At 46.7% G+C, this 12418-nt stretch overlaps 6 protein-coding genes across 6 annotated transcripts; 4 read left to right on the top strand and 2 right to left on the bottom strand.

Annotated features, from left to right (window-relative positions):
• Positions 1–648: 648 nt before the first annotated feature.
• CH63R_05348 (uncharacterized protein) lies at positions 649–1090 on the bottom strand (the record flags this gene model as incomplete). Its single annotated transcript, XM_018300323.1, has 3 exons — positions 649–716; positions 775–870; positions 973–1090. The coding sequence occupies 3 exons, from the start codon at positions 1088–1090 to the stop codon at positions 649–651; spliced, it is 282 nt and encodes a 93-aa protein (XP_018158173.1).
• Positions 1091–2378: 1288 nt separating this feature from the next.
• Positions 2379–3269, top strand: CH63R_05349 (Hybrid nrps pks; the record flags this gene model as incomplete). The annotated part of the gene is given in 2 exon segments (XM_018300324.1): positions 2379–2771; positions 2790–3269. The coding sequence occupies 2 exon segments, from the start codon at positions 2379–2381 to the stop codon at positions 3267–3269; spliced, it is 873 nt and encodes a 290-aa protein (XP_018158174.1).
• Positions 3270–3833: 564 nt separating this feature from the next.
• Positions 3834–4148, top strand: CH63R_05350 (Hybrid nrps pks; the record flags this gene model as incomplete). The annotated part of the gene is made up of 1 exon (XM_018300325.1): positions 3834–4148. The coding sequence occupies one exon, from the start codon at positions 3834–3836 to the stop codon at positions 4146–4148; it is 315 nt and encodes a 104-aa protein (XP_018158175.1).
• Positions 4149–5979: 1831 nt separating this feature from the next.
• CH63R_05351 (uncharacterized protein) lies at positions 5980–7357 on the top strand (the record flags this gene model as incomplete). The annotated part of the gene is made up of 3 exons (XM_018300326.1): positions 5980–6294; positions 6356–6924; positions 6979–7357. The coding sequence occupies 3 exons, from the start codon at positions 5980–5982 to the stop codon at positions 7355–7357; spliced, it is 1263 nt and encodes a 420-aa protein (XP_018158176.1).
• A 564-nt stretch (positions 7358–7921) lies between these two features.
• On the bottom strand, positions 7922–9598 carry CH63R_05352 (Myo-inositol transporter; the record flags this gene model as incomplete). Its single annotated transcript, XM_018300327.1, has 2 exons — positions 7922–9049; positions 9122–9598. The coding sequence occupies 2 exons, from the start codon at positions 9596–9598 to the stop codon at positions 7922–7924; spliced, it is 1605 nt and encodes a 534-aa protein (XP_018158177.1).
• A 1607-nt stretch (positions 9599–11205) lies between these two features.
• On the top strand, positions 11206–12311 carry CH63R_05353 (six-hairpin glycosidase; the record flags this gene model as incomplete). Its single annotated transcript, XM_018300328.1, has 3 exons — positions 11206–11397; positions 11450–11941; positions 12237–12311. The coding sequence occupies 3 exons, from the start codon at positions 11206–11208 to the stop codon at positions 12309–12311; spliced, it is 759 nt and encodes a 252-aa protein (XP_018158178.1).
• Between the last annotated feature and the right edge of the window lie 107 nt (positions 12312–12418).

Here is a 12418-nt window from a genome sequence, read left to right on the forward strand (position 1 = left end):
AATAAGGCTGACTGCTAGACTGCTAGGTACAGAAACGGATTTAATTGTCGGGCACACCTATCTTGAGTAGACAAACGGCAATTACAACCCACCCCAGTAGGTACATTTTATATAAAAGTCCTTAGAACAGCTTACCTAGCAGATTTCATAAGATAATGAGGCGAAATAGTAAATACTGTATATTTAGTCTTACTAGCAATGGGCTGCACACTATAGTGCGAGAGTCAAAAGCTAGGGATGTAATAGCTTCCAGTATAGAGGCTAAGGTCCTAGTAATTTTGCGCTGGGTAAGATGTATTAAATAGAGAGAGCTATACAGTCTAGTAGGGAGAGCTTATATTTATAAATTTATAGATGGATAGGCTGAAGAAGCAGCAAAGTCCGGGCAGGCGAATGAGATATGTATTTTCCTAAACTCTTTACATAATAGGACATTCATCTAGCCAGCCAGCTGTAAAATAAAAGGCTCTTCTTTTTAAATCATTTAGTTTTAAAGTGCGCCTTCTAAGCTTTGCTTAGGGTTTCCACTTCGAATCATAGAATCTAAATTGTTCCCTAAGGATTTAATGAAGAAGTTATTCTAAACCTTCGCCTAGTCTTCGCTTGAGGTAAAACATCCTAATCTACAGCGTTGCTAAGAAAAGAGTTTTAAGTGCATTTTCCGGTGGAGTCAACAGCCTTAGAGCAACAATCGTTTTGGCCAAAAGCAGGAACCTCTAGAAAGCCAACAAGTCAGTATGCAGCTCAATCGCAAAGAATAGAGTTTAGACTTACGGCCTTTCTCAATACAATAGCTGGTGGAATCAGTGCACGTCCAGCCGGAATACGGGTCACAGTAGGTGCAGCAGTCGTCACCAGAGGTACAGGGAGCTATTGTAGGGATTAGCCTGTGTCAGCTTTGTGCCATTCGGGTTGAAACTTTGTGCCATGCAGTCTGTCAATCGAGTAGGGCATATAAGGGGGACAACGTACCGCCGGTAGTGCCACAAGCGCGCTCAGCAAATCCCGGCAGAGTTGCGCGGCTGTCAACGGCGACGGCAGCTGCTGAGGAGGCTAGGGCCAGGATGGAGAGGAAGGTAAATGCTTTCATGATTATAGTTGTCCCGAAAGGTAAAAGAAGTCTTAGCTGAAGAAGCTTGTAACAAGTTGTTGAAAGATGAAGAATGATGCGAAAGTCTACGAGATGTAATCCTGATTTAAATGTTACTTTTCTACACCTGGTTATCAAGGGGCAGCGTCTATCAGTGGGGCCTAGTAATATAAAAGTGACGCAAATAAAATCTTATCTGTGGGGGGTTGGTAGGCGGGTTGAAGTCAGGGGGGCTGGCCCCCCTTAAACTATCCTACCTTAAACTAACCCCCTTCTGTAGCATTTAATAGCTACCCTCCTTAATGTAATGTAGTATGTCTAACTAAAGGAGTTAACTAGACTAAAAACTATAGAGTAAGTAGAGCGTAAAAGTTAACTAGAGCTATTAAATAAAAAAGAGTATAGGAAGCAACTTAGAGCAGTAGGTTGAATTTAAAGAAATTAGTATTATACAGTAAATGCATACCTGAAAGGGAAGGTACTGTAAGTTAATCCTAATAGAGAGCTACTAATTAATTAAAGGAGTATTGTTCCTATTGTTCCCTTGTTAAGCAAAAGCCTTATGTTTTGTCCCTACTTCTGTGTATATAGTGCTGTGATTAGTGAACTTGACTGCGCAGAGACAACTACATTGCAGCTGAACAACTAATAACAAAGGGTGGGTGCAGTAGGGTGGGTACAGTAGGGTGCCGCGCGGCAGCTGACTCGAATGGTTTTGTCATATGTGGTGGCCACAGGTCAGAGGAGAACGAGTCAGTCGCTGGCCAGCTTCCATAACTTCGTTTACTAAGAATCTACAAGAGCAAATCCTAGGGTTAATAACGTCCTCTGATGATGCTGACGACGCCCCTGGCTCTTGGATGAGATTGCACACGCAGTCATCAAAACGTGCTATAGAAGGAGCAGTGCCTTATGATGTGTCTCTGTACGTGGACTGCCCGCTTTTTCGTCTGTTGGTGAGGGTTTGTGGGAGTGCCTGCCCCTGGTTCGCGAGGTGGTACAGCTGGACGCGCAGCTTTTGCGTAAGACATTCCTCTCGCGCGAGCAGACGACAGCTACAGCGATTTCTCTCCTCCTCGAGGAATCCGTCTTGGATAGCCAGGAAATGGCAACACCCGACGACGAAGAAATACCCTGCGAGAGATGATCGAAGTGGCAGCCCTGTCCAGCATCAGCGCCGCCTCGTTGTCTTCCAAACGCTACATCACTAACTGGCAGACTGACTCTTCCAAGTCTCTTCGTTACGACTCCTACCCTCTCGACGCAGGGGTTCTTCCGCCCCGACCGTATGTACTCCATGGTCGGTGCCGCAGGCGTCCTTGGACTGTCACTCTGCAAGTGGGCGCTCAAAAATGGTGCCAAACACCTAGTCATCACCTCCTGCAACCCCAGTGTCGACCCTATCTTCCTCTCTGAGACGCAGCGTCTTGGCGCTTCTGTCCGCGTTCTCCTGATCGACGTCACTTCTCAAGAATCCGTTGAGGGCGTGGCTCAGTGCGCCATGTTGTTGCAGGACAGGCTCTTACTCGACATGAGCAGCGACGAGTTGAACGGGACGCTCGCGGCAAAGGTAGAAGGGACCGAAATTCTTGACTTCGAGTTTTCTCAGTTCGAGCCTTCATCGGCACAGCAGGGAGACAAACCTGACTTTTTCGTCATGCTCTCGTCCTCCGCCTCCACCGTCGGCAACATTGGATAGACAAACTACCACATCGGCAACCTCTTCATAACGTCCCTCGCCGCGGCCCGTCGAGCGCACGGCCTGGCCGGGTCGGTGATCCATATCGGCCACATTACTGGTGTAGGCTACATTGTTAAATCCAAGGAGCGGACAAATCACCTTGTGGAGCACTTTGATGCAATCCGCTTGATGAGATTGTCCGAGACGGATGTGCATTATGCTTTTGCACAGGCTATGAGGGGTGGTAGGCTGGGTAGTGCCATCTTGCTGAACATCGCCTTAGGTATTGAGCCTCCAACTAAGCCTGTGCCTGCAGGCGAGGTTGAGGGGCTGGAGAGTAGGATTCACTGGCTGAGGGATCCGAGATTGGGCGACATGACGCCTGTGATCCTGTTGCATGGTAGTGACCAGGCTGCTGCTGGTGGCGATGCAACTGCTGCTGGTGGAAGTGTCAGACAGTGGGTTGAGATGCAAAGGGTGAAGAGGAAGCGGTTGTAATTGTTGTTAAGGCGTTCTGTGCGCGACTGGACACCATGCTTCAGCTTTGTGTTAGACGGGCTGGGGAGAACGCCTATCGGCTGGTGATTGATCTTGGTATCGGCTTGCTTGTTGGCGTGGAGATTTGAAACTGGTTCTTGAAGGAACTTGGCGCGAATGTGCCTGTTGTCAAGTTGCTGGGCGGAGATAGTGTTGTTCAGGTTTGTACGACTGCCGCAAGGATGGTGATGGCGAGGAGGATTTCGAAGGAGGGAGCAAGGAGAGGGACCAGCCGTCTTCTACTCCTTCTCCTCCTCCTCTTCCACCTTTTGATCCCTCTTCAGTCTCTACCGTCGTCCTGGGGCTGTCCAGGACCACCACTACCACCACTGCAGGCGACTTTATGAGCGGGAGTCAGACTCCAGGTGTTTCCTCCAGCGACAGCGAGGCCACATCAGTGTCCAAAAACGACGGCAACAACGCATCATCAACATCCTCTGATGACGGCGAGAAATGGCAGCAGTACAAGCTCGAGACCAGCTTGCTTCACCCCGCATCCAAGCCCAAATCCTCCGCCAAGAACGCATGTCCCGTGCCAAAGCCCGGATCTGGTTCGTCAGCAGGTATCTCCTCAACCAGGCCGCCTACAATATGGGTTTTCACTACTGCATCGCCAGGCCTCTGAACATGATGCGTCTTCGCCACGCACTTCAGGCGACGACGCATTACTACAAGTGTCTGCGCATGTGTTTCAGTCAACGCGTCAGGGAGGGCAGGCCTGTGCAGGGCCTCTTGGCTTCGTCAGCATTTGAGCTGGAGCATGTTGCTGTTGCTAATAAGGACGACTTTAAGCAGGCGATGGACAAGCTTGAGACGCGTGTAGGATATCAAGAGGGGTAAAATCTTAGGAATTACGGTGCTTCTTTGTAGCATGGACGTGTATAACATTGTGTTTGGATATTACTATATTATTACTAATGTTATTGGTTAGTCGTTGTTCCTCTAGGACTTGAACTAGGCATATCGTTTGCAGTCTTAAGGGTTGCGCTTGCTCTTGCAACTTAACTACGCCAAGCGCGAGCAGGCAGATGAGGCAGATAGGTATTACGCTAGGAGACTAGAGTATTGGCGCAGAGAGTTCGCTACGTTGCCTAACGCTCTGCCTCTCCTACCGTATGCATCTGTCTGCGCCCGACCGTCTTGAAACAAGCATGATGCCTCAGAGTCCAAAGTCCAGAATGTATACCACACCCTGTCTCTAGACTTGGCTGCGGCAATCAGGAACGCCTCCAAACAGCTCCGCCTCAAGCCCTTCCACTTCTATCTCGACATCCCTAATGCGCGCAGCACCTGATTTCAGCAACTCAGTGGCGCCTTGAAAGTCCCTAGAATTGATCCGCGAGAAATCGATTCCTGGAGCTTAACCCACCTGATGGCTTAGGTTTAGGGTGAACTGTCATCTTTCGGGCCTGGATGACGAGACGAATGGGTGCAACACTCGTCTAGCCACCCACTTGGAGAAGTGGCACTGCATAGTCATAGAGAAACCACCAGGGCCTTTTGGGATGTGGGAGTGGTGCATCGGATTTTGGATGCTGAAAGGTTGATATAGCTGAGGGCGAGAGAGCCGACATGCTTAAGAAGCTTCGACTTTCTGCGCCTCGCCTAATACACCCAAAGGTGGCAGACACAGATGCACATCTACTCGCAGGTCATTTTCAAAAGGTTGACTATAGAATGTAATGAGCCTCTGTCCAAGCTGGAGGCGTGTATGCGACGTAAAGGGGGTCTATCTAGCTCACTAATTACTCGGGTCGTTAGAATGTCGATCGGAATACAGGCTTTCGGTGGCGACGATTTTCAAATAGCTGCCTGAATCGGACGTGATATCTCGACTGTTTGCTTGATATGCCAACGCTGTCGGCTGCAGCACATCTTAGGTGGTCGGTAAAACAGAGGTCTTGGACAGATAATGCAAACTCCTGAGCCTAGGCTTCGGCTACGGTGGCTATGCATCTTCTGGCGCAGCTGCCTGATTGACCCAATCCCAGATTAACAAATCGGTTGCCATATTGAACGACAAGCATTAAGTAACACATTAGATTACATTCTATGCAGGGCCAATCGACTATGCGAACACTGCTATCTTTAATAAATTATAACAAAATAATCTACTTTTACGTTACAGATTGCATAGCTGCAGACTTTTTTCTAGATATTCTAGTAGCTATACTTAAACCTGCTAAATATAAAGGGTAGGAGGTGCTTTAAACTACAAGAGTGGATTTATTGTCTGCTTACGCAGCTTGACCTTACTCTACTGAGGGTAGGGACCCTATTTAAAGGCATATGCAAGAAATTTTATTCTAATTAACAATTTAGGAAGTATCTATTTATGACCTACTAGGGTTTTTCGGACTTGAGCGAAGGGAGGCCCAGTTGCACCCGGTGGGATACTTTAAGCAGCTAATAGACCTACGTCATAGAGTCATTCTAATAATACAAATAATCTTAGCAGTACTAACCTGCATATTATGCTGATACTATGTCGGTTAAAGAATATATAAGCTTATGACCTACCTCTGTATTCTTAAAATCTATTCTACATACTGACCTCTAGTATAACATTTCACCTCCCTATTTAAACCCTCTCTGCAAGAGGAAGTTTGCAGTAAAACAGCTTATCCTTACAATTTATTTTATCCTTGTTCCTTTATCTCACTCGCCTATTATGTTTAGCTTAAGCTTTACTATACTTGCATTCTATCTTACACACCTATTCCTAGTACAAGCTGCCCGAACACCAAAGATAGGTTTCGAGATCGAAACTCCGCACATGCCTATATTCAACATGGAGTGTACAGATGAGGCAAATACAGCTATGAAAGGCCATCAGGTATTAGGCCAAACTGGTAATGGGTGGTTCCTTGGTGTAGATACCACTCCAGCAGTAAAATCGCTTCTAAACCTCGAATACGATCTACTTTGCGATCTGGGTGATACACAAGAGCTTGAAAGCATAATCGGTAACGTTATGGACAATATGGTAAGTACCTTTACGACACTGTAACCAAGCTGAATGCCGTCGGCTAACACAGCCCTAATAGGCAGAACTCGATACTAGGGAAACTTTTACTATCCAGGACTCCAAGGGTTCTCGTGACAGTTGTAACCCTTGGAGGAAAATGGTCTTCCCTGGTGTATCTAAAGTCTCCGGCAAAGCGACCTGGGATGTGCAAGCTACGGCACCCTTGATGCTCGAGGCTGTACAGGACCTCTTAATCGCAGCCTTTCAGAAAGAAGACCATCCATTAGTAATCCGACAAAAAAATTGGATGAAGAACTTGGTATATGTTCAAAAGAACTGGCTTGACTCCAAATACTTTCAAGAGGCAACTGGCGGTTCAGACTGGGCTACAAAAGATGTCATAGGCTTCTTATCGATTATGTTGACGAACATTAAGGAGGCTCGGGAGCTTACCGCAAGCATCTTCCACCCATTGAGAAGAAAAGGTATATCAACACAAGGCCCTAAGACTTTAGTATGGCTTATGCCACGCAATAGTTGGACTTCAGTGTTTAGCCTTGTTGAGAAGAAGCTGCCTGAGAGCGTTCAACTTTGGGACATACTTGAGCACCTAGCTTGTTACCAAAACACTAAGGATGGTAAACTTAAGTAAGAAAAAGCAAAAGACATTATTAAATAATCTGCTAACTTTTGAGTACTTAGGCTTGACAAGCGATTCTGCGGAGGCACAGTGGGCAACCCTCAGCCTAATGGAAAGCTGCAGGATAAGACTTGGTCCCTAAAGGGCGGCGGTGATCCTTTATCAGTTAAGACTTGGGTTGAAAGCATTGTCTCCCGTCCTGCCGGGACCCTGGATGCGCTTAGCGCGTGGGATGCTAAGCATTTCGACGGCCAAATTGGCGCCTTCGATAAGCTTGGGAAGACCTTGGAGCAGGTTCTTGACTCGCGCCGTGAGGTTTCATTATGGGAGTTCCGCGGTCTAGGCTATTCACGCAAAGCAGACCTGCCTAAACGCATTAATCAAATTCAAGGCGCGGTGGTAAAGTTTCACAAGAAATATCCCCAGGAGCCGACATCTTAGTTTAGAGGAGGATAAGGCACTGCCAGACGCAATAGCCATCTTTTAGGTATACTAGTGCTCTTGCGGCATCAATTGACTCTAAACGTCTCAAGGATGAAGACACACAGAAAACGTTCGGGTGTTTTCTTTTTCTGAAAGGAGCTAAAGGGATCTGCGCTGTCTACTACAATAGAATACTCTCCCAGGAGATAACATTCACACTGTTACTGGAGACCCTACAGATAACGACCGAAGTAGCCACGGCCCTACACATCAGGTGTTGCGGAACATTCACTCCAGACGCAACAGCGGCCCGGGATTCCGGCTTCGGCTCCGGCATTTATCTCGGCGGTTTTGTCGGCGTCGCTGTCCACAAAGCTACTCCTACTTCAACAACGATTTTCTCAAGCTGCCGCCGTACGATTATTTATTAGCTATTTTCTCATCATGTTTAATACCATATTCTCCAGGTAAGTATGAAGCTGTAGAATGTAATGTAAGCATCTCTTGCTGCTAGCCCTAACTACACTTTAAACTACAGATAAGTCTTTAGTAATTACTTAAGTGATATGATTAGATACTCCTCTAGACTATGTTGTTTTCTTTGCAAGCTTGGATAGCAAGTCTTCTCTGCTTCCTCCATTCTTCGGCATACCTTACGCCAAAGCCATGTTCAAAGACTACCCTGATTTCTTCCAATGTCATGTTTGCTGCCTCGGGATAACAGAAGATAACAAACACCCAGCCCATAAATGACAAGCCGGCATAAAACCCAAAAGTTCCGGATGGAGTCATGCCGCGCATCATTGACAAGAATGTGGAAGAAACGATGATGTTTGGTCCCCAGTTGAAGATATTGATCATCATGGTTCCCATCGCCCGAACCTCCATAGGCAAGAACTCGTTGGCTTGCCAGGGCACACATCCCAGCCCGGCGGCGTAGAAGGCAACAAACATGATCATGGCGACCAACACCAAGATGGCTGGCCAGCCTACCTCTTGAGAAGTCAGCTTGAGAGTGTCGTTGTCTAGAGGTATCCAGTGGAAAGCAATGGCTGCAATGGCAAGGCACACCGGCATGCCCCACATGGTCCAAAGCAGAAGTCTTCGGCGCCCAACCCGGTCGATGAGGAAGATTGACAATACTGTGAAGATGAAGTTTGTCCCGGCCACAACTGTTCCCACAGCGATGGGGTTCGAGAATCCCACAATATCAAACAGAGTGCTCGAGTAGTACATGAGCGTGTTGAATCCACAAAGCTGCTGGAATGCCATAAGACCACAGGCAGCAATGACGGCTCGCAAGTTGGCTCGGACGGTCCAGAGACTTGTGACGGACTTCCGGAGGGAGATCTCTTCGTTCAGTGCCTTCGACTGGTTTACACCGCGTTCGATAGACACAACTTTGTCGGCAATTTCGTCCTCTCTGCCATGAGGATAGATTTGCTTCAATACGCGAATGCATTCTTCCCGATGGTCGTGAAACATAAGCTGCCGAGGGGACTCGGGGCACCAAAACAGGAGAACTCCAAGGACGATTGAAGGGATGCCTCCAATGCCGACCATATATCTCCAACCGTGGGATGTGGTGTAGAACGCTGCGGCAAAGGCATAGGCAAGGACCGAGCCGGCGCCAAGAAATATCATATCGACTGAGATCATACGACCTCGGAACCGGGCTGGAGAAATTTCTGCAATGTACAACGGTACGATCTGTGAGAAGGAAACACGTCAGTCTCATGTCCCGGAGTTCAGTAGGAATTGGACATTGTAAAGTCGTCATACCATAGAAGCGGACCCGACGCCAAAGCCGATAACAAGACGTCCAGCCGCCATTTGCGCAACAGTGTAGGATGTTGCCTGGATGAGAGCTCCAAGGGTGAAAAGAACAGACGCAAACCAGATGGCTGGTTTTCTTCCGTATTTGTCGGCTGTGATACCTGCAATAACAGCACCAATGAGGGCTCCGGCCGCGGTAAGAGCTGTTATCAACTCCTTCTCTGAGTGAGTCAACTCCTTTCCTCCGAGATCTGTGCCAATGACTACAAGAACTCCGGAGATGACTCCGGTGTCGTAACCGAATAGCATTCCACCGATGGCGGTTGCCGCAACACAGAGCCAAACAAAGGTGCCAGGTTGAGTCTCTTCGACTCGCTCCAAGTCGCGGTGATCCACCGGCTTGATGATTTCGGTGACAGCATCATCTCGTTCCACGTGCTGGACGCCTTGTTTGGCGCCATCATCCTCAATGGAGTGTCCCATGACGATAAGATGATGAAAACTAAAATAGAGTCGGAGGGCAGAGTAATCTCAAATACATAAAAAGTCCTAGACAAAGTCTTTGAATGGAAATAGAAACAAAATTTCAGGACAATTGAAAGGCCGGTGGGTGTTCTCCTTATATAGAGCAGATGTTGGGTCTTTCGTGCATGTGCTCCTGCGTTTCGCTGCTTGCGGGGCTTGCTTCAAACTCACAGAACCAGCTTAGGGTTACCGCGGTAGCCATCTCTAGATGTCTGGAGATTCTAGCCGGTTCCGAAGTTAAAGCAACGATTAGCCAATTATCTGACATCTTCTATGCTGCAGTCTCTTCCATCGAGTCGAGTGTCGGGAGACTTGGGGGAAAATCCGCATTCGCGGGGTAAACGACAAGGATTAGTCTGGGGAAACAGGCTGGTACGCATGTCTCCGATGAAATTGTGGTGACAGTTTTCCAAGTGACGCTTACTTAGCGCCGCGTTAATCTTTCTCTCTTTGGATAGAGAGGCAATACTTTCCGCTACACGCTGACCTGAGTGCTGGGGTCAGCTACAAAATGTGTAGGAGAACCCTGTCTCGGTATTCTCATTCAGATCCCTGACCTAAGTTTAACGAGGGGGCGCGGCCAAGAAGGTAAGATATCGGCGAGAATGACATGAAATCTGAAGGTGCTTACACCTTTGATCTGCATGCCAACCTTGAACGAGAACTAATAATGACTAGTTAGAGGAGTGCACGCCGCAAATGACCATTTTCGGCTTCCTCCTAGGTTGCTGATCCAGCCTGTACCTATTTGTTGCAGCCTGAACTATGGTATGCTGTAAGTCTTGCCTACGCATCAGGTATTGCGCGACGTTGGCCTAACTATCCCTTCCCTTCTTAGATTAGACCGGCGATATGCCTAGAAAGCAAAGGGAGTACGTCTGTAAGTAGCTAATTGTACTAATACTAAGTTAAGTGTAGTTACAGTTTATAGTCTCCCTGTCCTCTAAAAAGCTTTTAACCTACAACTACTGTAGTTAATTATAAGTTTAGCCTAAAGTAAACTCGATTATAACTAATACTATAAATAGTATAATATATAGAGATACATACATCTAAATATTTAGTGTAATCTAGACAATTAAATAGAAGATCTAAGTAAGCTTATAAAGAGATCTAGTGTAAATTATTAATAGCATAATACAACTTTTATTTAATTTATTTAGTTAATAAAACTAAAAGCTTTAAAAAGGCTATTATCTTAATTAAAACTAGTATATCTAGTAAGATAGTATAAAATAGAGATATACTAAGGCCTATTATTAAACTATTAAAATAGAAGAATGATATTCTTTTAAAGTGTAGTAAGACTAGTATTAAGCTATCTTATAATAGGTAGCTTTAAAATACTAAGGACTTAATATTTAGGCTAATAAGGGCTGCAAACCCTAGTTGTCTATTTTAAGACAATATCAAATCTAAGTGCACTGCTACGCTGATGCAATGCAAAATTCTACTTGCTATTTCCTTAGCTATATGAACAGAAGATATCTGACACCTGGCTGTCGTGCATCCTGTTCTTTTCAAGACAGACTCTGCCCCCCCCTCCTAGCAACCAGTACCTTACAATGACACTCTACATCCGGCCTTTGTCTGTGAGCGATCTCGATCAGTGCGTAACTGTCGAGTCCGCAGCCTTTCCACCTGCTGAAGCTGCGACTCGCGAAAAGGTAAACACCGTCATCCAACTTGTAACAGTGGTTCTTCACCGACATTTGAATTTTGCACATCCTGTAGCTTGCAATGTTGTATTCTTCCAGGTACTCAACCCTCGTAACGTCAATCAGGAATCTAACGCGCATCTAATTTTAGATTGAGTACCGTTTGACAGTCTGCCCTTCTATTTGCCTCGGGTTGTTCCTCCGTGGAGCTACGGGTTACCTTGAGGGGACACGACAACAAGGCAGCATACCGGTTTTGGCTGATGTGTCTGAAGGATCCAAAGATGACAGACTGATCGCGCATACTATTTCCACACAATCAGCTTCGCGGGTCGTTAAAGATGAGGACATGGCCGTCCCAGTGACCTGGAAGACGATCCCTTCGGCGACATACCAAGTTGGCCATAATCCTGACGGCAGAACCATTGCGCTTCACTCGCTTGCTGTGTCACCACCTTTCCAAAGATTGGGCTACGGCAAGAAGCTGATGGCAGTCTATATCGAAGAAATGAGACGAACAGTTCAAGCAGACAGGATCTCAATTCTTACTTATGACAGGCTTGTTTCTTACTATCAAGCATTGGGCTTCACACATTTGGGCAAGAGTCAGTCTGAATATGCAGGGGTTGCGTGGCATGACTTGGTATGTTTTGCTTAGATAATCAACTACGGAAAATTACTGACTTTGTTTTCAGTCGTATGAATTTTGTACAATCTAGACACGCACGCAGTAGCCCAACTACTTGCTCGCGCTTTGCTGAGTCCCTAAGTCCCTCGCTCTGGCATGAGAAGACAACAATATGCATACTGGCGTTGTGCTTTCCAGCTAGAAGCTTTTGACTGATTGGGTTCGGTACTTTGCCGTCTGCTTCTTTGCATCACTCTTCGCGAGTTTCTCTTCACGTAAAATGTTCCAATAGATTAACCACAATCAATAGAGCAAGTATGTCGAACGCTCGCTCGCCGCTGCAGATACTGTAGCAAAAGACCGCGTCTTGCTCAAGGTCTGGTGACTGCAGATTGTGCCAAGCATTAGAGTTTCGTCTCATGATGTCATGAATCATGTGCGCTATGTCTCAACGAGTGTCACACAACAGACGTCTAATTTGACACGTTGGTG

Source organism: Colletotrichum higginsianum, chromosome 4 (assembly GCF_001672515.1).
Source record: "Colletotrichum higginsianum IMI 349063 chromosome 4, whole genome shotgun sequence".
NCBI lineage: Eukaryota > Fungi > Ascomycota > Sordariomycetes > Glomerellales > Glomerellaceae > Colletotrichum > Colletotrichum higginsianum.